This window comes from Triticum dicoccoides, chromosome 1B, assembly GCF_002162155.2.
Source record: "Triticum dicoccoides isolate Atlit2015 ecotype Zavitan chromosome 1B, WEW_v2.0, whole genome shotgun sequence".
NCBI lineage: Eukaryota > Viridiplantae > Streptophyta > Magnoliopsida > Poales > Poaceae > Triticum > Triticum dicoccoides.
The window spans coordinates 266,012,821-266,036,048 of record NC_041381.1 but is presented as its reverse complement, the minus strand read 5'-3'; the positions used below and the strand labels follow the sequence as shown (position 1 = coordinate 266,036,048).

The following is a 23,228-nucleotide window of genomic DNA, read 5'->3' as shown; positions in this document are numbered from 1 at the left end:
AGATGGACCGCGTGTTAAGTAGCAGAAAAGGTCGGGGTTTTCCATAAAAAAATGCAAAAAGATTCATGTTCCCTGTAAATTAAGTGTGGACTGTGGGTTAATTGTTGAAAAGATAGGTTTGTTTTTAGTAAAACATGTGACGAACGAGTAAAAGCTCTCTTCTCTTTACAAGTACACTATTAAACAACGCTATCTTTTTCTTGAGAATATTAAACAACATCAATTCTTGGATTAACTTGTATGTACATGCTTGCGGTCATGTTTCTAGATGAGAAGACATAGTGCTTCCACAGTTGAGGCTACAACAACCAATAACAACTAATGTGCCAGCACTCTCAAGAACGAGAAATAACTAGCTAGAAGGCATAAATATTAAACATATCCAGCTCTGAGCCCAGGATCATCTGCATTCGGTGAACAGTAAAATCCTTAAAAATAGCGATGATTATTCAGTGTGTGATGCCCGTGCCAAATACTGCGAAGTTTGGATATTTGAGGAGCTCATGGGAAAAAAATACAAAATGACCACCAAATAGTGCAAAATTTCAAGCATTCTCATGAGAAAGATTTTTTTTCTATGAGCTCCAAAAATGTCTAAACTTCACCAAATTTCGCAACAAAAATATTCAGTTTTTTCTTTTGCTATTTTTAATTGAATTACTGGACATGCCCGGGCTCATCTGAGCCTGGGAGCCAAAATGCCTCTTTCAAAATACCAGTACTAGTTAGTCCAGACTCTCTCCAGTTCCTTGATATAATCATCTATATCTAAATAGCCATTTCCCACTAACATATTACTCTTAACATGCACGCATGCCATCTCATCTTAGAGACATGGAAGGAAAAACCCACCTCAACGTGCACACATACATGAAAAATGTTCACCTCAATAATTAAATACAATAAATTTATGTATTTTTAGTTTTAGTTCACATAATATTCATCTGAATACTCCTTCTTTGTGAGAATCTTGTCTAAATATGCACTCTCCAAATAATCAAACATTATAAAAGTATGTTGCAATCAGTTCCCTTCGCAATGCACATGATACGTTCTAGTGTAACATGTATTAAAAGCCATTCACTCAGGTAGGACGAGCCAATTTTATTTTCTTCATGACAGCCAAGGGTAAATCTTTCACACTCTTTCATTTTTTTTGTTACCAACAACTTGGTTGCCTTTTTCTTTATTAGTTTTTCGTTGTAATAATACATAGAACGGGCCTTGCCGCCGCACAATGTAGAATTTTCTTAGCCACAGGGAAGGGCACGAAGGCCCAACATGCTTTATTATTTTCAAGGGTGGCATTACACACAAGACCCTACGACAATAAGAAATAACAAACATACCCTAGAGTTTTATAAAGAATACCCTAGAAAAAAATAAAAACATGACCAGGTCCAAAGCTGGTTTCCGATGGCTTCACTCTCACTAGCGCCGGAGACAAGACCACTTAGTCTGCCATGGCCGCTATAAAAGGTCTCCATATACACTACCTTGAGGCAACACTGACCCCCAAACGGCATCGTGGCCGAGAGAATGATGTTGGGTCCCCTTCAGACTTAAGATGTGACAAATCGTCGGAGGCAGTCGGCCAAGCATCATAGGTTCCATGGCTTCTCCTTATACATCGACGGTGGTGCCCAGGATTCCCGTTGTGTTCCTCCATATCGACATTAGGGGCTCTTCCCCAATGACATTGCACCAAATAGTGGCATAATGCCACAAACCAACACAAGGTTGACAAACTGGCTAGAAGGCCCTAGATATCTTACCCATACTCTCTAAGCTCCCCTGTCATCTCCACCTCAAGCGACGACTCTTCCAGAGGCAGAGGAAAGGGTAGGAGGCAGTCTCAATAAGAGGGAGAGGGGAGGAGGGAGGAAATGAGTGCCCTGTGGGTCAGAATTTTACATTGTGGTTGTATATGGTCATACACTTTTGAATGTGTTTCTTAATGCCTCTTAATTTCTACTATGTTGTGGTGTGGCTTAGTTTTGTGTGGTTGCTTCTCTGTAAATTCTTATTGGATATGCATATGACCATTCCATCCTACTACTCCTAAATATGGTTTTGCATATCAATCGGTCAACATTGTTTAAGCAGAATAATATGAGCTGGATCTTATTTTTAAGAATCATAGAAAATACAAGTTGTTATATTAAGTGTTTCCCAATTTAGAGGATGTGATTTTTCTTTCGGAGTACCAGAAATATGAAAGACTATGTTTACTTCTTTTTCTACCCCATCTTAGGCTAGAATGTTTATTATTGTTGTAAAACATTTTATTATTTTTGGTTTTATTGGACGTGTTGGCTATGTGCATTGTGTTATGCAAAGGCCATGCACTCGCTCAGTACCTTGTATCACCTCGATATATTATTTGAACGAACATGCCCTTTACCGAAAGAAACTTCTTTTTTCTAAGAACTATAACTCATATATAATTGATGTTGTTCTGTTATAGGTGATGATTCTTGACTACAGATTACTATTCCCAACAGGAACAGCTCAGGCTCACCTTATTAATAGTTTTCACACCCCTCAGGGAGCTATTGTAGCAAAGTATGTCATGTAGTTTCTTTGCTTGGCGCAATTGTTTTTGCTATTTTTGGATTGTTAAAACTAACTTTATAGTTTACCCAGGATGCAAGTTGCGACCATATTTAAACTTTTCGTCGGTAGCTTTTCTTGGACTTCGTTTGCTTGGTTATACGCTTCAGGAAAAGGTTGTGGGTTTTCAAGCTTTCCCTTGTTTGGACTAGAAATGTATAAGAAGAGGTAACAAATATGTTTACAGATATTTATGTCATAAGATGTTATATGTTCATACTATCTCCATGATTAAATATTAATTAAGATTCATTTTATCGAAAATGAGGATAACCCCTAGCCTCTATATTGATTAATGTCACGACGAAATATTAATGGTTGAACAAAGCTAGTCAAAGCCAAACACCGATGCCGAACAAATGTTCTAATACAAAGAAAAAGGAAAACAACCCGAAGCTAACTTCTATAACTAGCTCACGACAATCATCTTCTCTGATATCTACCACAATCTATTGCTAGTGACAAGTCAGCGAAGAAAAGAACATTTGGCCCAATGAAAAGCACGCTAAGTCTTCAAGAAGAAATAAGGCTCACATGTTGATGGGTCCAACCAAATGTCATACTTGGGATGTCACTCCAAAGCGGAGTTTTAGGCCAGCGCCTTCACCAAGGGCATAACACAAGCACGTCGACATTGGTTGATCTAGCAGAGAGGAAAGATCATGGGTGCAGACTTCTTGTCGAAAGAATTTTTACAACAACCTCTTTGTTGGTTGGAGCCTTCTTGCTAGCCGGAGTTCTGATAGAAACAAAGACCCACCCATGTCACTGGACACTGAAAATACATGGAGGATCTCGCCACCCCACACCTATTCACTACCACCACACTCTTCAATCCCTGTTGTTGGGACAGGGAGGGGTGTTGAAGAAAGGTCATGAAAAAATGGAAACAACTATAGATGGCCAGCACTACATCACCTCATCTTGGGATAGCCTGAACCATCCTCCTATTGGAGCTCCACTAGTAAAGAGCACTGTTGTTCCTCCATCACCATCGAGTCACTTCCATGTCCATGGCGAAATTTGCACCCCAACAGCAGGGACGAAACCATGACTAGCACAATCATCGGGCCTCAAAACGTTAACGATGCAAGTGATTTTCAAGATCCTTCTTTAGTAAACATGTTAGGTCTTGTCCAACTTCATGTTTCATATTATAGATATAATTGTTAATGACCACCATATAAAGAATAGTATCATACATGCATGAATAATTATATTCCCCAAAATATGATTATATTGTTTTTATAATAGATATTATTGATTTCAGTATTTATAGTTTTACTCCAAAGGATGTTTCAGGTTTTAAGGCAACACGTCTTCAGAATTTATAATGAATATTCCCTTATTTCTCTATACAAAATTTTGAAGCATACACGTGTAAAGCACATAACCCAAATATTAGATAATAAGGTTAACAATATAAGTATCATAGTCAATCTTCAACGAAATCAACATCCTAGACACCTTCTTAGAAAACCATCTACATTGGCCAAATGATGGGTATTAACACTCTACAAGTGCAAATCCTTTCTAGAGTATATTTACAAAAAACACCACAAAGCCCAACCTAGCCCATTAACTGCCACCACTATAGGGATTGACTATTCTTCACCCTGGGTGAGGAATAGTTATTCTTCACCCACACTCTATTTTAACATCAATTTACTGTAATTTTATGTTCCATAAATTTTATCTTATTTTGGCGTACAAAGAGACCGCAAGAAAATATATAGTCACCGTAAAAAATATTTTATGTTACGTAAAATTACAAATGTAAAAACATAATAATGTAAAAATATACATAAAATGAAAATTTTCCAGTCTTATGATCTATATTTTTGTTTTCTTATGCCAAATTTTACATTCAATACGAATGTAACTATTTGTATTGCAAATGTAATTTATTTATGAAATGATCATAAGATTACCTCGGGTTAAGAATAAATATTCTGCACCCTGAGTGATGAATAGTCAATCTATAAGCCATAACATGATGCCATTCTTCGATACTATTTTTGTTACGAGTTTTTAACCATTCATTGAAATGAGGCATGTGTACGCCGTTGGATAGCTATAGAATAGGCGGAACTTTTTCATGTTAGACACTGTTTTTGTTCTCGTAGGGCTTTAAATGAATTTTGAATATGGTGCGGTGCCCATTGAGTGGCAGTGGACGTATTTACATGAAATTTTTGATTGGTTGGTAGAAATGATGCAAATGATACACCGTCGACAAGATATCGACAAGACACAACTTTTTCATGTTGAACACTCTTTCTAGTTCATTATGGGTTAGATGCAATTTTAAATATAGTGAAAAGCGGACGCCATTTCTTTGACACACCCCAAAATCAATAGTGAATGCCATCTAACGGATAACTGAACTGCGATCGCTAATAGTATTCGGTTGAATGCAGTTAACTAAACTGACAAAGAACTTTCTTTAAATGAACATTGAACTGCCAACTTTTTTCCACGTGCGGTAGTAGATTGCAGTTCTCGACAGGGAAAATTGCAGTGGAGGACAAATTGAAGTGAACTACACAAAAAGTTTTGTCTTTTCTCAACATTTTTTAATGAGTCTGGAGCGAGAGAATGAGGCGAGTGAACTAAAAAAATTATTTATGAAATTATTTTTTTGTCTATACAATCGTGGCATAGGCAAGGCAAACTACATTTTTAAAGAAGTGAACTTCTCGTGATGTTTTTTATTTTTATTGCTTTACCAAATGAACTATAGAGGATTCTACAATGAACTACATCCGGGGTAACATATTTTTTTAGAAAACATGTCCTTGCAAATTTACACATATTATACTTTAACACAAGCAGTACACACAAGAGACATGCAAACGGGCATACGGAAACCAGCCGAACTACATAGTCGATCGAGCCCAACTGCATGACTGTGTCTTGGACTAGGGGGTGCTTGCCATGTCAGCTCCCAGCCATATTTGCTGGGGCGAGGACCCCTGTGATAATTAACTGGTGGGCCACACTCGAAGGGCCAAGGAGCGCCAAGGTGGATATCTCCGGAAGACTTGGCTCATACTCCAAGACTTAGAGGTCGTCATCGACACTCTTATCCTTCGATGCTACTAACCTATGTAGACCCTATGTACCCCAGTATCTATATAAGCCGAGGGGTTAGACCATACACGATAAGTTTCATACACATGCAATCTCATGGTAGATCAACCTATACATGTACCCCTCGATCCATACAATAAAAAAAGAACGTAGGGTAATATCTCTTCGAGAGAGACCGAACATGGGTAAAATCTGTGTCTCTGTTACCATCGCACCAAGGCGGCCCGCTCTAGACACCCTGCACTGGATCTGCTGGATTTGACTCCATCATTGGTGGCCCATGCTAGTCCCTTTGAGTAGTCGAAGCAGTTCGACATCACGGCTCCACATCAACGGTCAAGTCAGCTACAATATGACTCTCTGCCAAGGCCGATCTTTGTCTTTGGTAGTGTCACCCTCTTCACATATCTGGCCGAGCACCTTGGCCAGGTCAAGAACTTTGCTGCGGGTTGGATCATTAGATTCAGCAACCTAGAGTATGTTATGGACAATCGCGTGAGCTTGCTTTCTCCAACTGGGTGTCAGACTAGATCAAGAAGCATAATGCATCGGCCCAAAACTTGGAGTCAGTCCAGGTGTCGGAGGATGATGCAATCCATATCTTAAATAAGGATCTGAGCACCAGCCCTAATTCCTAGGCATCTAGCCTAGTTCCCGGTGAAGAACCTAGGTCCATTTTAGATCGGACGACGGTGAAGCTCCCTCTTGTCCTGGTGCTTGATCGGGCCATGGATGAAAAAGGGCACTTTTGGACAAGATATTAGATTGGATTCAGTAGCTTGCGATCCTAGACGCTTAAAACTAGATTTATAATCGGATCTGGGGAGAAACCAGGGAGGTTAGAATTTTTGACCCAACCACCACACATGTAATCACAGACGTCGAAGATTTAGATGTCATCCTTGCAAGCGCCTCCGATGAGGCAACCCACATGGATGACGGCGTGGGAGAGTCCTCATACAATTCTCCATTGGTCGTCAGGACAAAGGCTAGTTGAGTGCAACATCCACTACAATGTCTACATGGTAGCCACCCCCCAATAATAGGGGAGGAGACAACCCTTACAAAAATGATGGCGGCAAGGGCAATGGCGGTCCATGTAAGGGAGGGAACATCAACACTAACAACAACGATGGCCATAAAGACAGCGATATGGGGCAAGGAGGCGACAACGACGACAGAGACTACAATCCCGAAGGGGAGGAGCATTGCAATCCCAAGGACAACCTCGAAAGAAGCCCCGACTCTAAGGATGAAGACATCCTCAAAGAATCTCTAGGCAATACCAACTCTGACACATTGCATATAAGACAAGTGAGTACATCCAAGAGAATAAAGAAGAAATCTTGACATCTTTGAGACTTAGAGGATGACCTTACCGATCGGTGAAACAATTTCTTCCAAGCCAAAGACGCGCTTTAAACTAGGCCAACACGGATAGAAGCCAACAATCAGCCTTTATACCCATGAAGGAACCTTATGGATTAGATGGACAAAACAGCCGAGGACGACATCATATCAAGGCACAAGTCGGCTGCTGATCCCAAGTGGCTACTAAAAATCGACCCCACACTTCACTGAATGTCAAGTCGGCACTGATAAGCGCGCTCCTGAGGCTACAAGGCGCAGAGGAGATCATAACCCTCAACTAGAAAATTACAGGGCAGGTTCGAGGGACAAAAGGCCATTAAGGCCCGAGACACACCTTTGTCTATTTACCAATCCAAGCAAAGCCTAGCTGGTGGACACACAGGATACCTAGCCTAGTTGGCCAAACAAGGTAATGTACGTGATTACACAATAAACCAAATTATATCCATGTCATATGTGCGTCATGGCACCGCACGTGTCCGAGAAGCTGCTCGCCCCCAATGTTTCATGGGTGAGGTCATGGAGCATCGGTTCTCGGACGGGTTTGAACTCGTAAAAATTGATCACAATGACGTTACCACAAATCCATTGTTATGGAATGTGTATTTCCTCCTCGCCATCCACATTGTCGGTGGAGACAGTGTCCATGCTCTAAAATACTTGCCATTAGAGTTGAACAGTATCCTACTAGACTCAAATGAAGAATGGGATGAACTCGAAAACGAGTTTCTGTCCAAATTTCAGGCCACCTATGTGAAGCCACCTGATGCCGATCACTTGGCCAATATCATACAGAAGCCTAGTTATTTAGTGTGAAAGTCCCGGAATCGGTTCTTAACAAAGATGAACCACATCCTGGACTGTCCTGACGTAGAGGCCATCACATCCTTCTGGCATAATATCAGCAATTAATGGCTAGCTAGAGAACTGGGCCTTTCGACATCACCCAACTGATGACTTAACTTTGGACTGGCGAGGATAACTGGCTTGCTATAAAACAATGTCGGAATGACGATCCTGATACATCTGTGGTACGTGACAAGAATGGCAAACCTCATTGTAATCGTCGGAACAAGCGTCGCAATAGAAGCAATAGCAATGCCAAGGACGGTGAAATTAACGTCGGATTCAGCAACCAGCACCGAAATGATGGCAAAAGGAAATCTTTCCAAGGAGGGGCTAGCTCACACTTAGCTAAGATCTCAAATCAACCATGCGCCATCCACAGGAATCCTGAGATGCTGGCCACCCACAAAAACAACACTTGATGGTTTATTAAGCAAGTCGGGAAGGTTACGAACAAGAACCAGGGTAAGAGCCAACCCGACGGCAAAAACCACAACGGGGATAGAGACCAGCCCGGGCCGAGCAATACCGGACAAAAGCATTTCCCTGCAGAGGTGAACGATGTTAATATGATCTATGCTACGCACATCGCCAAATAGGAGAGGAACCGTGCGCTCCATGGTGTGTATGACGTAGCGCCCATAGAACCAATGTATGACCAGTGGTCGGAATTACCGATCACATTTGATCAGTGTGACCACCCGACCAGTGTGTGCCATGGAGGAACAGTAGTCATGGTCCTCGATTCCATTGTTGACGGCTTTCATCTGACTCGGCTCCTTAGGGATGGTGGTAGTAGCCTCGACCTTATATATGTTAACACCATTAAGAATATGCATATCAACCCAGCACAGATCCAGCCTAGTACTACCAAGTTCAAGGGTATAATACTAGGCATATAGTCACAATGCTCTGGCAGGGTAACCCTGCAGGTAGTGTTAAGCAAACCCGGCAACTTACGCCTCGAGGATTTGATCTTCTAAATTTTCCCTTTAACAGTGGGTATCCTACACTCCTCGGTAGATCTACCTTCTCCCTCTTTCACGCCATCCCACACTACACTTATCTAAAGCGTATGCCAGGACCCAAAGTTGTCATCACGGTAAACGACAACATAGAGTGATCACTCGAAACTGAAGAGCAGATCACGGCTTTCACACCCGAGATGTAAGCAGCAAAGAGGCGTCAAGGGAAAAGGCTAGATTAGGCCGCCCTGATCTCACTAAATGTCAATGGTCAACTCGCGGTGCATCCGATGACGACTCCGACATACATCAGACACCACCCGACGACCAGATGAATGCCACCTCAGAGCCTGCTGAACAAGATCCTAAATAGGGAGACACGCTCTACCTCCCCAATGCACTCCCGAGAATCACGTTCCTTGGCATCACAATTTTCCATTAAAAATTCCTTGGAGGTTGGTGCAGCATGACGGTACAAGGCAATATGCCCAATGTCAGGTAAGACGACAAGGACCATATCCTTAAAATCTATGCATCAAGCAGTGGCACAATACCAAGGTGAAGATTCTCCAGACGAGGTGTGAAATCAGGGGTTGGCTCGAAGCTTGGTTCCCCATGACCTGCATCATATCGGCGTACTTCCAGGCGGTACACTAAGCACAACAGCGACCGTTAAAGTTGAGACAGGGCACACTCCTCAGTTTAGGTGAGGAATAAAGGTAAGCCCTAGGTTGAAGAAAATCAGACATTGCCACCATTTCCTAGACAAGGCTGAGAAAAACTGGGTCACGCAGAATGATACAATGCCATTGGACATGAAGTCGCAAGCTCATATCTCGGAACCCTATCTCCGCCGTGACAACATGTAATACGTGTAGCATGTATCTTTATTTAAAGCTTAGGTCCATCATTAGGCTCGCCCTTATTGACATTGAATAAATAGAGACCCAAAGTTTGGGCTACTAATACACTCTTGGTCTCATTCAATTTTGATCAGTGCCTTTACTTCACTACACTTGGGTTGATAACTTTATCGGAGGCCATCAGGCGCCACAACAGGTTTAGGGGGGCTGCAAAAGACAACCCAATCTCCAACACATTGAGGTGCTCCGTGGAGCCATCGATGACTTCCTCGGACCTTTGCCATTATATGCATCAATTTTGACCTGTGTCTTGGGTATATAGCTGGGTTGGCTAGTTCCTATATTTACCCCTTACATTTCCGCTTGTTTGGCTAAGGGATTACCGGGAGCACGTCTGTGATTGTTACTTCGTGTTGAACCGGTATAGTACCTCAAGTGGCAGAAGTAGTAAATTTACAACCATAAGGTTTGTTTTTGTAAAATGTAGGCTTTTCTTAGAAAAACTTGAAATAGCTAAATCCGAGATCGACAGTTCCAAACACATATATCGAACCAGGGGCTATTTACTTTGCATTGCATATATGTTGTCTAACAAGTGTATGTTTAAGTCCTCTAGGTCTGGTTGCTTGGTGTTTCTAATAAATTAACTTAGACGGAGAAGCTGAAGACAGGCCAACTGCGCATTAAAATGTCAAGATCAAGCCAACATAAAGTAAGACACATAGAACAGGAAAAGTTAAATTCGCATGTACAAAAAAGCAATATTAAACAAGTAGCTTCTCGAACTTGATAATATTTATAGATATGTGGCTCATCATACCGAGGATAAAAAGTGTCCTTCATAGGTTATCTAGCAGGCCCTTGTGTTTGCAATCCTTCTAGGATATTTGGGAAGGTGCCATCACTTTCTCGAAGAATACATCGGGCCAGACTTCTTTTCCATTGTTGTCAAAAGGACAAGTGGATCGAGCTCCTACTTCAGATAATGTCCTGCACAATTACCCATGCCTATCGAGATCCCTCCAGGCATGTTGACTGTGTCCACCTCTGGATTTGGTTACACCCCTCTTGAAGGTAGTGTACTAGCTCAAAGTAGCTTGTCGGCATGGGCTCCTTGCCAAAGTGCTCAGAAGATATCCTCCATGGCAGGCCATGCCATCTTATGTAGCTCCTCGAGCTGCTACAGCTTTGACCCGAGGAGGACGTTGTGTGTAGACTCCAGAAATTGAAGCCAAACCAGCTATCATTGTTGGTCGACCTCTTCATGGCTCTATTGTTGAAGCGGCAAGCCTCTTCGGCACTACATGGAAGATTAGGAAAGGCACCTAGCTAGCGTGCATCATCTCGGTGAATGCTCGATGTCTAGATATACAATGCAAAAGATATGTCTTACCAAACACTGTTTTCATGGACTGATGACCCACAAGTATATGGGATTGATCATAGTCGTTTAGATAAGTAAGAGTGTCGAACCCAACAAGGAGAAGAAGGAATCGATAAGCGGTTTTCAGCAAGGTATTCTCTACAAGTGTTGTAAGATAGTTTTGATAGATATTTTGGTAGCCAGATAATTCTTAACAAGTAACAAGAAACAAAAGTAGCAAGGTGCAACAAGTGTCCAAATCCTTAATTGTTCTAAGGACAAGCCGGTGATACTTCTTATAGTGGTTAAAACGCTCTTGAGGGCACACGGGAATATCATCAACTTACTTTCACCATGGTTCATCAACTTCACATTCATTGTCTTGATAAGTGTTATGTGGGTGGAACAAAGATAAGGTATAGTTCTTATTGAACAAACATCTACGTCTTATTATACCCTCAATGCAAGCATCTGCAAATACAAGAGAAGTAATTAAGATAAATTTAACCATAGCATTAAATATATGGATCCAAAATAGCCCTTGAAGAACAATTTGTAAATTGGGGTTTAGGCTTCAATCACTCCCTCAACCCATCATCTACAAACTAGTTCCACGATGCCTTCCCCTAGGCCCAAAGATGGTGAAGTGTCATGTAGTCGACGTTCACATAACACCTCTAGAAGAGAACAACACAACATAATATCAAAACATTGAATGGTGATCAACTTCACATGATTACTAATAACATGACTTCTCATATGTCCTCAAGAATAAAGTGAACTACTGTCAAATCATCTTATAAAAATGATTAGTGGGTATGAATATATGATTGACAATCTAAACATAAATATCTTCCACCAAATAAACCATTTAACACCAACTACAAGGTGTAATTAACACTACTAGCACCCCAAGTACCAATCTCAGGTTTGGTACAAAGATTGAACATAAGAGAGAAACTAGGGTTTATACATGAGATATTGTTGGTCAAGGTTTTGATGAAGATGATGATTCTGAAGTTGATGAGAGCGTTGGTGATCACGAATGCTTCGATTTCCCCGTCCCTGAGGGAAGTATCCCCGATAGAATTACTCCTCCTGAGAGCAAAGTGTTGTTACTATGGTTCCTCCTCAAGACGGCAGTGGAATGTCCCAAAACTCTTATCTTATTTTTGAGGGAAAATAGGAATTTATGGCCAAAGGACGTCGGGAGGGGAGCCACCAGGGCCCTTGATGGCCAAGTGGTGTGACCTGGGGGGTTGCCGCGCCACCTGCCCATGTGTATGGCTGGTGGGGGCCCTCTAGCATATATTTTTTCCACAATTCTTTATACATTCAAAATAATTCTCCTAAAATCCAGGCTTTGTTTTGACCTCTGTAGAATTTCAATCTCAGCTGTTACTTTTTCACGTCAGAACTCCCTCTGCCGGCTCCCTCCTTTCATGTATCTTGCATTTTAATAGAGAAAAGGCCTTAGAATTGCATCATATTGTAAAATATATCATTCAAAAAAGATAAAGAACAATATGTAATTATGATGCAAAATTGACGTATCAACGCCTACCGAAGTTCCTCCCTGACTGAGGAGCTTGGAAGGCTGCTAGCTATTTCTCCTGGTCGAGCCACTTAATTATAGCAGTGTCTGCTTCCTTGGGAGCCATTAGTGCGTCACATTCAGTGACATGCTAAGCAAGGTCCCCCTCGACGGTGGCCACCCTTGCCTGGGTAGCCTCACAGATCTCCTACTCCATGTGGAGCAGGTCACCGTTCTCCTGGGCCTTCCCCTTAGATGCTCGGTCTCGGCATGATCCCTGTCTAGCTCAGCCTTGAGATCATCCACGCATTGATCTGCACCTGCATGAAACAATATAAAATTATGTGGAAGCCTATATGTATGAGGTATAGTGAAAGAGAAGGTGCCTCAGGATGAGCAGGAGGCCCAACAGCTGAAGAAGCGGGCCTCATGTCGGTTCCTTTAGGAACCAACATGAGTCTCGGGGGCTACTACATATTCGTGCAATCTTAAATTAATACACTTTTTGGCATGGAGTTTTGATGAGTCGACGACCCAAACCAACTTTAGGCTTGGGGGCTACTATGTATTTCTCTCAAGAGGTATTAAGACATTCATCCTCTACTAAATTAGTATATACTTTGTAAATAATGTAGTATCCAACTACCCTCTTTCTTCTTCTTGTTTTTACGGTGTCCTTTGTTACTTTACCAATGACTACCTCGAGGGCTACTACGAACATTTACATTCTTGGGATTAAAGTCAAAAAGGACAGGAAAAGGTTGCATAACTCCATACCTTTGGCAAGGAAGAAGTACATATCCATTAGCCCAGCCTCAGCAGACTGAAACTGACCCAAGGCTGCTTGGAGGCTGCCGTGCTACTCAGGGAGGAGGACTTGGATTGTGAGATCTGCCTCATTGTCTTGGCGATGCTCAGCCAGCTCATCCTTGGATATTAGCAAGGCCCGCACGGGTGACCTTGGTACATCATCATCGGTCGTAGGCGATGGGGACAGCGCCAGCTGCTCGTGGGGTTCTCGATTCACGTGAGTTAAAGAGGCTGGACTGGCGTACAACCTCTCTTCATGGACAAAGGAAGGATGTCCCCCTTGGTTCAAGTCCTCATCCCTCAAGACTGAGATGTTAACCACGGTAATGATGTTGTCGGTCCCTTCTTCAACATTAGTCATCGGAGGGAGGGTGGTCTCAGCATCTCGCACTATGGTATGTATGAGGGAGGAAGCGGTTCCTACCACTTAGGTGACAGGAGCAATCTCCACAATTGCATGCGGAGGAGACATCGTAAGAAGTGATGTAACCTCCTCCTCATGGGAGGGTTGCTGCATGTTAAAGGATTCAGTAAATGTTGAGACAATTTCTGCTTGAAGGATGAAGGCATAGAACATGGGTATTAAAAATGTCACGTGTCGGGTTGGGGTCCAACTTGGTTTGTTCGGTTAGAGGACCATGATTCCTTGGAGGGATCATAGGGAGGAGAGGGATCCTGGTTGTCTAGCGCCAAGAACAGGCCTGACGCCTAGTTATTGGAAGCCTTTCAGCACTTGAAACCTTGAGAGGGGGAGGAGGGCTCCTCGACGTCCGAAAGGACTACTCGATTCATCCTTCTGACAACAAGCGGTGGTGGCATGCCACTGGTTTCCTATTGCAGGTCCCCGGTGTTGGATTCGGTGTCCGAGCCCTGGTTGCTTTTAATGCGTGTCTTGGATGCACTGTTTCCTAGGCCAGCCCCTTAGTGGTCTTTGTCCGATTGACCTTGTCAAGGGTTGTGGAGTGTTTCACGGTCCGCAAGACGACTAGGATGGGCTCGACGGAGTGTTCGGGCTACGGGGTTGGTGAATTGACCCGGACCACTGCTTTTAACAAATTATAAGAGACAAAATTAAGTGTCCTGGCATCACAATTTAAAATCACCTCATGATGGGGATGGACATGGCGTCAGACTTTGTTGGGACGGCGTTTGCCCAGTAGCCGACATCAGCCCCTCGACCCTAAAGGCTTTGTCCTTGGTGGTGAAATGGAGGGCATGCATCCCTACGATAGTTTTCCTTGTGTATAAACCTCGGATGGTCTAGCTCTCGTCATTGTCCTTGATGGACTTGCACGTAAGGTGGGCTCTGCTCGGCGGGGCAGGATGCCACCATGGAGCATGACGTGCATGACGTTGTTTGAAGTGATGCCTTCTGCATGAAATAATCCACCCTCTTCATGAGCCTTGTCAGTTCCTCATCCTCGCTCCAAGTTATGTTCCTGGGGTTCCAAGAGAAGACCATCACTAGTGGGGATACCAAGAAGGCGGAGGTGATCCTTTCTCGGGTCACCAGTGGCATCTCAGTCATACAAAACCATTCGCCCTGCAATTTCTTCACTATTTCAATGAATTTTCCCAGTAACTACTTGGTGCCAGGGATCTTAATCATCATTGTTGCCATGCATTCCGTGGGTTTGTTGTCGCTCGTGTGCATCTTGGTGCAGAAAATCTTGAGCCATAGTCCAAAATGGACTCTATGTAGAGTATTGAGTCATAGAAAGTGACATAACATGTGATATGGAGGATGGAGTTGGGGACGAGGTGGTCGAACCGATGACCATAAAAATAAAGAGGTCCTCGGAGGAAGGGATGGATAGGAAATCCCAAACCTTCGAGGACAAGGGAGATGAAGATGACGCTCTCGCCGGAAGGGGGCTTGAGGACCTTATAGTAGAGTGACATGTCGGCCAATTGACAAGCGGAGACGGGTTTGGGCGATCTTGGCCGACAGGACGTATCGAGCGTCCCAGCATGGAACGATGCGTATTTGGTGGCGATGTATGGGCGCCATGGCCCCCTGGTACTCATGGCCCTTGGGCTTTCGGCGGCCACCTTCTCGCTCCATCGCGGTAGCCTTTTGGCTGCCCTTTGATGGCTTCACTACCATGTGGGAACTCTCCATGGCCATCTCTCAAAGGTGAAGGGCAGGGTAGGAAGCTTTTTTATAGGCGATGGAGCTCGAGGATGAAAAAGGCAAGAGTGGTATTAGGACCATAAATCTTGATTCATCTCGCCTTTAGCCTTTTACTGGCAAGTGAAATGTAGATTGAGTGTTCCGCTTGGCAGTAATTTCGTGAGCTCCCCATACGACATGCGTCAAGAGCACGCGCAAAGCAATGGGTCTGTTGATGAGGCCACTACAAATCCGAAGCACGATCTCTTTATTCATTAGATGTACCTATAGTAGTGGCCTCAAGCCGCGCTAGCACATTATGATGACATATGAAGTGACTACATGACTCTGTAGTGAATGGTGAAATAAAGGTTAGTTAAGGCTGTCAGAGTAGGACTGAATTGTCACCCTTACATGGAGTGTGTGAAAGTTGCGTCGTTTAAAAAGCCCTATGTGGGAAAGGGACCATGGGTTCGAGGTTCTCCTATGATGTGATAATAATCTTTCTACAAGAAGCAAACATCAACATGTTAAGGGCCACCTCAGATGCCCATGGTATGAGAACTCGTCGGTAAAAGGTGAAGACTAGTTGAACTGGCTCGCAAGACAGATGACAAGTTACAGCTCGGAAGGACTGAGGAACATCCATTACTTTTAGATTGCTTCGGGGGCTACTTATGGTGTCTTAGACTAGGGGGTGCTTGCCACATTAGCTTCCGGCCATATGGGCCGGGCCAAGGACACGCTGAGATAATTAACCGGTGGTCCACACTTGAAGGGCCAATGAGCGCTAAGGTGGATATATGTCGAAGACTTTACATACTACAAGAATTAGAGGTCGTCTTTGGAATACTTAGCTGTAGATGTAACTGGCCTAGGTAAACCCTAGGTTCCCCATTGTCTTTATAAGACGAGGGGTTAGACCATAGAAGACAACTCTCATACACACATGACCTTGTGGTAGATCAACATGTACTCTATACCCCCACGATCAATACAATCAAAGAGGGGTGTAGCGTAATATCTCTTCGAGAGAGCCCGAACATGGGTAAAAGTTGTGTCTCGGATACCACCACAACAAGGCTAATAGCATGGGACCCCCTACTCAAGATCCCCTGGATTTGGCTCCATAACTGTAGTGAAGCACCTATCTAAAATAAAAGTAATAAGAAACTGCAATATGGGCGCTGCCGAACTTCACGATAGCGACATCCAAAGGCAGAAGTGCCACTGAGAATCCCCTGCTGCTCCAACTAAAGTGGCTGTTTTCGTCCTCCTTCTTCGTGATCACAAGTGTCCCGCAATAGACAGGTGGTTGAAGAACTGAAACACATTGGAGTGCGTGCTGAACTGCATGAGAGTTATGCCCTTGAGCTTTCCTGGTAGAGGAGGCCGATAGAGTCAAGTGGTGGCCGGTGAACTTGCACAAAGACAGGGGCCCTGACCATGGAGCCTGACCAAGCCGGGGAGGAGGCAACTCGCTCGCTACTTCGCTGCAGGACAAATGCCAGAGTCTGGGGGGTAGGCGTGGAGGAAGGGGCGGAATCCTTGCAGATTTGGATGAGTACTTGTCGGAGTCATCGGATGGGGCGTCCACACGTGCATGCCATTGGGTAGGCGAGGAAGGGTGACAAAAGAGCAGGGAATCACCATCGTGTCTGGTTGCAAAACCACTGCCAACATGGGATCCGTGGAAGGGGTACTTGGATGCGATATGATCCATACTCGGCGAACTTGTTGCCATGGTCTCCAGTGCCCATAGGCATGCGGGGGCTAGATTTGACAAGTGCAATGTCTGGGTCCCCGGGCAACCAAGATCCGGCTATCCAGTGAGACCGTGCGCCATGAGGTGGCATTAGAGGTGGGGTGCGGGAGTGGCTATACGATGCGGTTGGGGAGGGGAGGCACGTTGGCTGTGAGTAAGAGGAGGCATGGCAGTCGTTGAGCATGGGTGGGGGTGGCAGCGTGACATCGTGGGGTGGCGGCGGGAGGTGTGCTGCCCGAGAGTGAGAGGAGGTGATGGTGTGGGGCGCTACGGTGGTCGCTGCTGTCTTGTGGTCTCCGACTGCCGGGCTGGTGGTGGTGTACAGTGGGGCTGGGGCTGCTGGTGGTGGTATGGGGCGCCGCAGCCACATGGGGAGGGAGGTTAGTGGTCGTGTGGAGCTGACGGGGGAGTGGTGGGTCGCAGGGCAGGGGTGCGTTTTTTATTTGTATTTCATTTTTGTGTTTTTCTGCTTCTTCATCTTAGTAAAATAAGGTGGTTTGTTAGTAGAATAAGGTCTTAAAGTTGTTAGCGGAGTAGACCCATCTCCACAAGCACCCTTACAAACTTATTCTACATGTCAAATCTTTTATTCTATATATCAACAGAGCCGGATATCCACCCCAAACCGAATTAAACTCCAACAAACTTTGAAAACATACCTTCCCCCACCCAGCCACTCGCTTCTTCACCCCACAACCGCACCCCACCCCGAAACGCATGACTCGCCCCCAATCCCCACACCATGCAAATCTCTTGACCAATTTCCTTGACATTTTATGGAGCTAGCGCACGGGTCCCTCCTCACCACCATCTTTCTTCGACACTACTACACCTCCACTCCCAACTCGCCTCCTCCCGATCTTTCATGTTTCAACACCTCATGCCGGCTTCCCCCACACCCGAAGCAAGCATCTTAACACAAAGTCCTAAGGTGTGGCGACATAATAGAATACCTACCCAAAGCCATGGAGGCGTCCCTCTCCTTGAGATCTTCATCCACCCAGTAGATCGAGCATGGCGCAAGGTGCTGCCAGTAGCAAGGATTGAGGTTACAACTCTCCATTTGTGCCACCCCTCTCCCTCGTCTACCAAATCGATAAACCAGGGGCCACACTATCTGGCGCCTCCATTGACATGCACACCAGACGTGCCACCATCCTTGTGAGACACACCCCTACAGTGGCCAAATCCGGAATGCTCCCCTCCGACCTGGATTGGCCTTCCTCATCCTCGATTTGCTCCTTCCACAACGGGGTCAGGGTCCATCATCGTCGTCCTTCCATTAGCCCCCTCTTCTGTCAAGATCGGCCGCCATCACAAGTACATGATTCTCTCTGGAGCTCACGGCACCCCTGGGCATATGTGAGGGCTACGTTGCTCCTACATGGGTGGAGATCAGACTCCCGCAACAGTAGCTTCCAACCCCAAAAAAAGAGTAGCAACACCAAGCTGTTGTATCCCCCAAGACCAGGGCAACTACCTTTCTTCCTACTCTCTATGTAGTGCAGTCCTCACTGCCACCCGCATGTAGCTTGGTGTCCAACTCGGTGGCCTCTTTACAGTGCATGTTGTCGACCATACTGTCTACTAAATGTTTGTCTGTTCCTCGATGTTCATTGATTTTTCATGAAAAATGTTCAGTGTAGTGCATCACATATTTGGGTTTGGTTCAACATAGTTGTGTGCAATCCTCTATTTCCACGTAGTGCAGTCCAACCGTTCAATGATTATCAAACCATTATCATCACTAAATCTATTGTTTGCGGTTCATTGTGTGAAGAAAATGGAACCGTTAACATTTTCCATTCAGGTTATTTCACAAATGTTAGGGACTTCATTTGTAAATTATGCAAAAATGTTGTAGTTCATTTGTAACGGGCCATGTGGTATGCTATTATTTTTTGAGGAAAACCCAAAGGTAGATTAAAGCAGTACACAACATTTGTGTTGCATTACACACTCTTGTTGATGTGCTTCTAAAACTGTGTGGTAGAGAACTACAAAAAAGGTCATTAAGAAGTTCGCTTTTTTTTTGCGGATGTAGTTCACTTGAAAAACAGTACTTGTAATTTACTGTTATCGCTTTGCACCTCTGTCCGATTAATGATTGTTTGACTAAAAAAAGATCAAAACAATTATGTCGTTCACTTCAATTTTTTTGGTGTTCACCCCCATGTGAAAAGCTCTCACCTCGTGTGATACAATGTGTTTCAAGAACAGTGAACTACATTGGCGCTCATAACATGTCATCAGATGTTGTTCTGCTTATTGGGTCCAACAATTTTTTTTTGGAAAATGCAACTCAATATTAACTTTGTCCAAAGTTGCTCTTAAACCATAAAGAATTAAGAAGAGTGCTATGTCAAAAGTTTTGCTTTGATAATATCTGTACGGTGAACTGTCATTTGACTCATTCTGACCAGTAGTTTCAAAATTTGACGAAAGAACATTCTGTGCTACTCAATGGGTGTCGCGCTATTTTCGAAAATACTTTTAAACTGTAATAAAATCAAAAAGCGTTCCACAAAAAGTTCACCCAAACCATAGCTTTCCAATGGTACATCAAACGCCTCGTCTGATTTATAGTTCGTAAACTGTCGCCAAAATTGTACCCAAAAAATGAGTGCAGTTTTCTATTTTGACATTGTAGTTTGGTTGCCTATCGAATGCACTTCACTTGTCGATTTTTAGTTCCGGCAAAAAACATGGTCTGCATTTTCGTATTACAAAACTGATCTTAAATGGTTGGGAATTAAGAAGATTGTTTTACACGAAAAAATTGTCCTTGCCAATATCTTTCATATGGTATATCATTCGCATTGTACCAACAAATAGTTTGAATTTTTTTCGCAAAAAAATGCTCTAGATGCGACCCGATAGGTACTGTACCACTTTCAAAACAGTCCTAGACTAAGGAATTTCAAATAGTGTACTATATGAACTTTTTTCCTAATACATAGCTTTCTGACGGTATAGAACACACATCCTCCCTACACTAGTTTAATTATTAAATAGATAAAACCACCAAAAATGTATACACTTTTTCTATTCACATGGCAGTTCTATATCTCCCTGATGAAGGTTCAGAACTTGCTTCTAGAAGAGACGGTATATAGTAATGCTATTCATCAGCCAGGGTGCAGAATAATTTGTTTTGCACCTATGGTTTTCTTACGCCATTTCGCTAAGAATGTATGTTTCTTATAGAAATAGTGAAATTCACGTTGATTCACTATGCAATATTTGGCATAAGAAACAAAACTTATATCTTAAGACCACAAAAAATGCATATTATGTTATTTTATACTATATTTTTAGGTTCATAATGGTACATAACGTAATTTTTTATGACCACCCAAACAACGCAATATATATAATGTAATTACACATATAGGTAAAATTATTATCTCCTTTGACTTCCAAACTTAATAAAAAATTATGATACTAACAAAGCCACAAATGGCTTTGTGAACCATTCTTAGTTGTGTGGTTCATGTGGCACCATGTTGTAAACACGCACACTATTGTGATATCTTCGACTGATGCATGGGGTGGAAAACTAGTTGTTGTGTACCCTAGCATTGATGACCTATGGCCACCGGAGTAGACCTATTGAGAGAGAGGGCCAAGCGAGTGCTTCTAGAGATGACTAGTGAAGGGGCCTGGATGGAGGTGGTGGAGTAATGCATCTAACCAAATTACTTGATGGAGGCAAGGCTCAACAAGGTTGGGCTGTGGGGCTGTACGCTTAGGATTAGAGAGGGAAGGGTAGAGACACGTAACAAGGAGGGAGGGTCCATGATAACATTGTAAAAGTGTCCTATGAAGAGGTAGGGGCAATGGGAAAATAGTTACTAGGGGAAGCATGGACTAGGAGCGACACACCACATGGCTAATCCTGGGTTACTCACCTAGCACAGAAACACTTCTACTTCTCGCTAGTGGAAGACGAATCCTCTGTTGGATCTGGTGACATGAAAAATTTAGGTGAGTACTTTGAATGTACACACAACATAACTAACGAACACATATCCCTGGAGAAGCAATCAAAACCTACCAAAATCATATAATAATACAACAACTATCCAAGCAAGTCTAAATATTATGGCATAGAAAAACATATGTACAAAGATAAATTACTAGATTAACTATGCTGTGTCGAAGATAGAGCATAAAAATATATATCATTTTCTATTCATTCTCATGAACTGTTCATGTTCATCTATAGATTTTCGCGGTCTTTGAAAACTAACACTCTCATGGCCAGTTCTTGGCTAGCATCTGAAGTTCATAACTTCACACAATATCCTATTTCATGATGACAACACGACAAACATAATCTTTCCAAGTTTAATCGTTGGCGGTATTATTAGAGAATTTTATGCATCCTGAATCGACACCGGCCAAATAGTGTGAAATAGACCAAACTTTTTCAATGACGGATGACATGGCTATTTGAATAGGTTTACACTCTAAAAAGACTACATACTTTACACACACTATGGAGCATTCCCTTTTCCCCTTTTCTTGGCACATTACCAATTATGGGTGGACCATAGTTACTCCAAAATATATTTTCTGCCAATATGTCACTTTCATTACACCACTAATAGTCTCAGGCAATGCATTGGAAGAGAGATACTAGATCCTGCCAGCTCTGTAACTCCACTTATCCTCATTAGGATTCATACTCTGACGTCAATAAGCCAAGTATACATGCCGTCACAAGTTAGACTCGGGCTACCCAACCGAGATAGCACACTCTACTTATCTTGCCCATATAGATGATTGCAATATCAGGCATATTGATATACTGAGTTACGACCTCCTCATGAAGACAAAGTGTGGTTGCACGTTATTTAGTAAAGTTCGATGGCAATATGATTTGATCTAGCTAATGAATGAGGTTACTATGTTTAACCTCATTCGTTATCGTTGTACCAAGTGATATTTGATCCAACTCTAGTTATCTCGCTCATAGAGATTATTACAATATTAGGCATATTGATATACTGAGTCACGATCTCCCCATGAAGACAAAGTGTGGTTGCACGTTATCTAGTTATGTCGATGGCAATATGGTTTGATCTAGCTAATGAATGAGGTTACTATGTTTAACCTCATTCGTTATCATTGTACCAAGTGGTATTTGATCCAACATATTCTCGTGTTGATAATTTATGATAAAAAGTTCATCAAGGTAATGGAATAGTAGCCAAAGTCCATCTTAGCATAACATAACTATCATAAGTGCATAACGAGGATAAGAATTCTAGTATAATCAATCAAGTAAAGGTGGGCGTATGGAACGGTGAAGATATAGACCAGTTGTCGGGCTTAGTTGCATTACTAGAAAGTCAAAAAGTAGGCTTCCAACCTAGGAGTTAAATAACTGCCAAAGGCTTAGGTTACACTTGAGGGGCTCAATGGTAAAGGAATCAGGCCATCCAAATACGGGTGTTTAAATCAAGCCCCATCGGTTCGGGGCACAAATTAATGTAGCCAACCGACTAAGGTGTTTTAATAGAATATGTCTACCCTAGAAAATTGTGGTACAAAAAGCATCAACTATGGGAAACCATATTGTATGCAGGACGTCAGAGGGGCTGGGGAGAGAAACAACAAGACATTGTGTTGGAGAAGAAGGGGTGTAGGGAGTAAATAAATGTCGAAGTGATGTAAAGTAAATCATGTGTTTAAGGTCTCATGGACTTTTGTTTCATTCATTGTAATTGTTACTTTAGCATGTTTAGTTGTTCACAAGTTCTATCATTAGATTATGTTGAATCTTAGTACTTTGCATGTAGCACCCATAGTACACATAAATCGCATACACAATCACATGCATAAATTGCACAAAATAGCATAACCAAGCCACAAACATTCAAGAAA

General features: G+C 43.0%; 1 protein-coding gene across 1 annotated transcript in view; it reads left to right on the top strand.

Moving 5' to 3' along the window:
* LOC119304116 (probable metal-nicotianamine transporter YSL3) overlaps positions 1 to 23,228 on the top strand; it is a 77,227-nt gene that overhangs the window by 38,246 nt on the left and 15,753 nt on the right. Inside the window, exons 3-4 of the mRNA XM_037581280.1 lie at positions 2,468 to 2,565; positions 2,647 to 2,781. Coding sequence (XP_037437177.1) covers positions 2,468 to 2,565; positions 2,647 to 2,781 — 233 coding nt within the window. The remainder of the gene's footprint in view (positions 1 to 2,467; positions 2,566 to 2,646; positions 2,782 to 23,228) is intronic.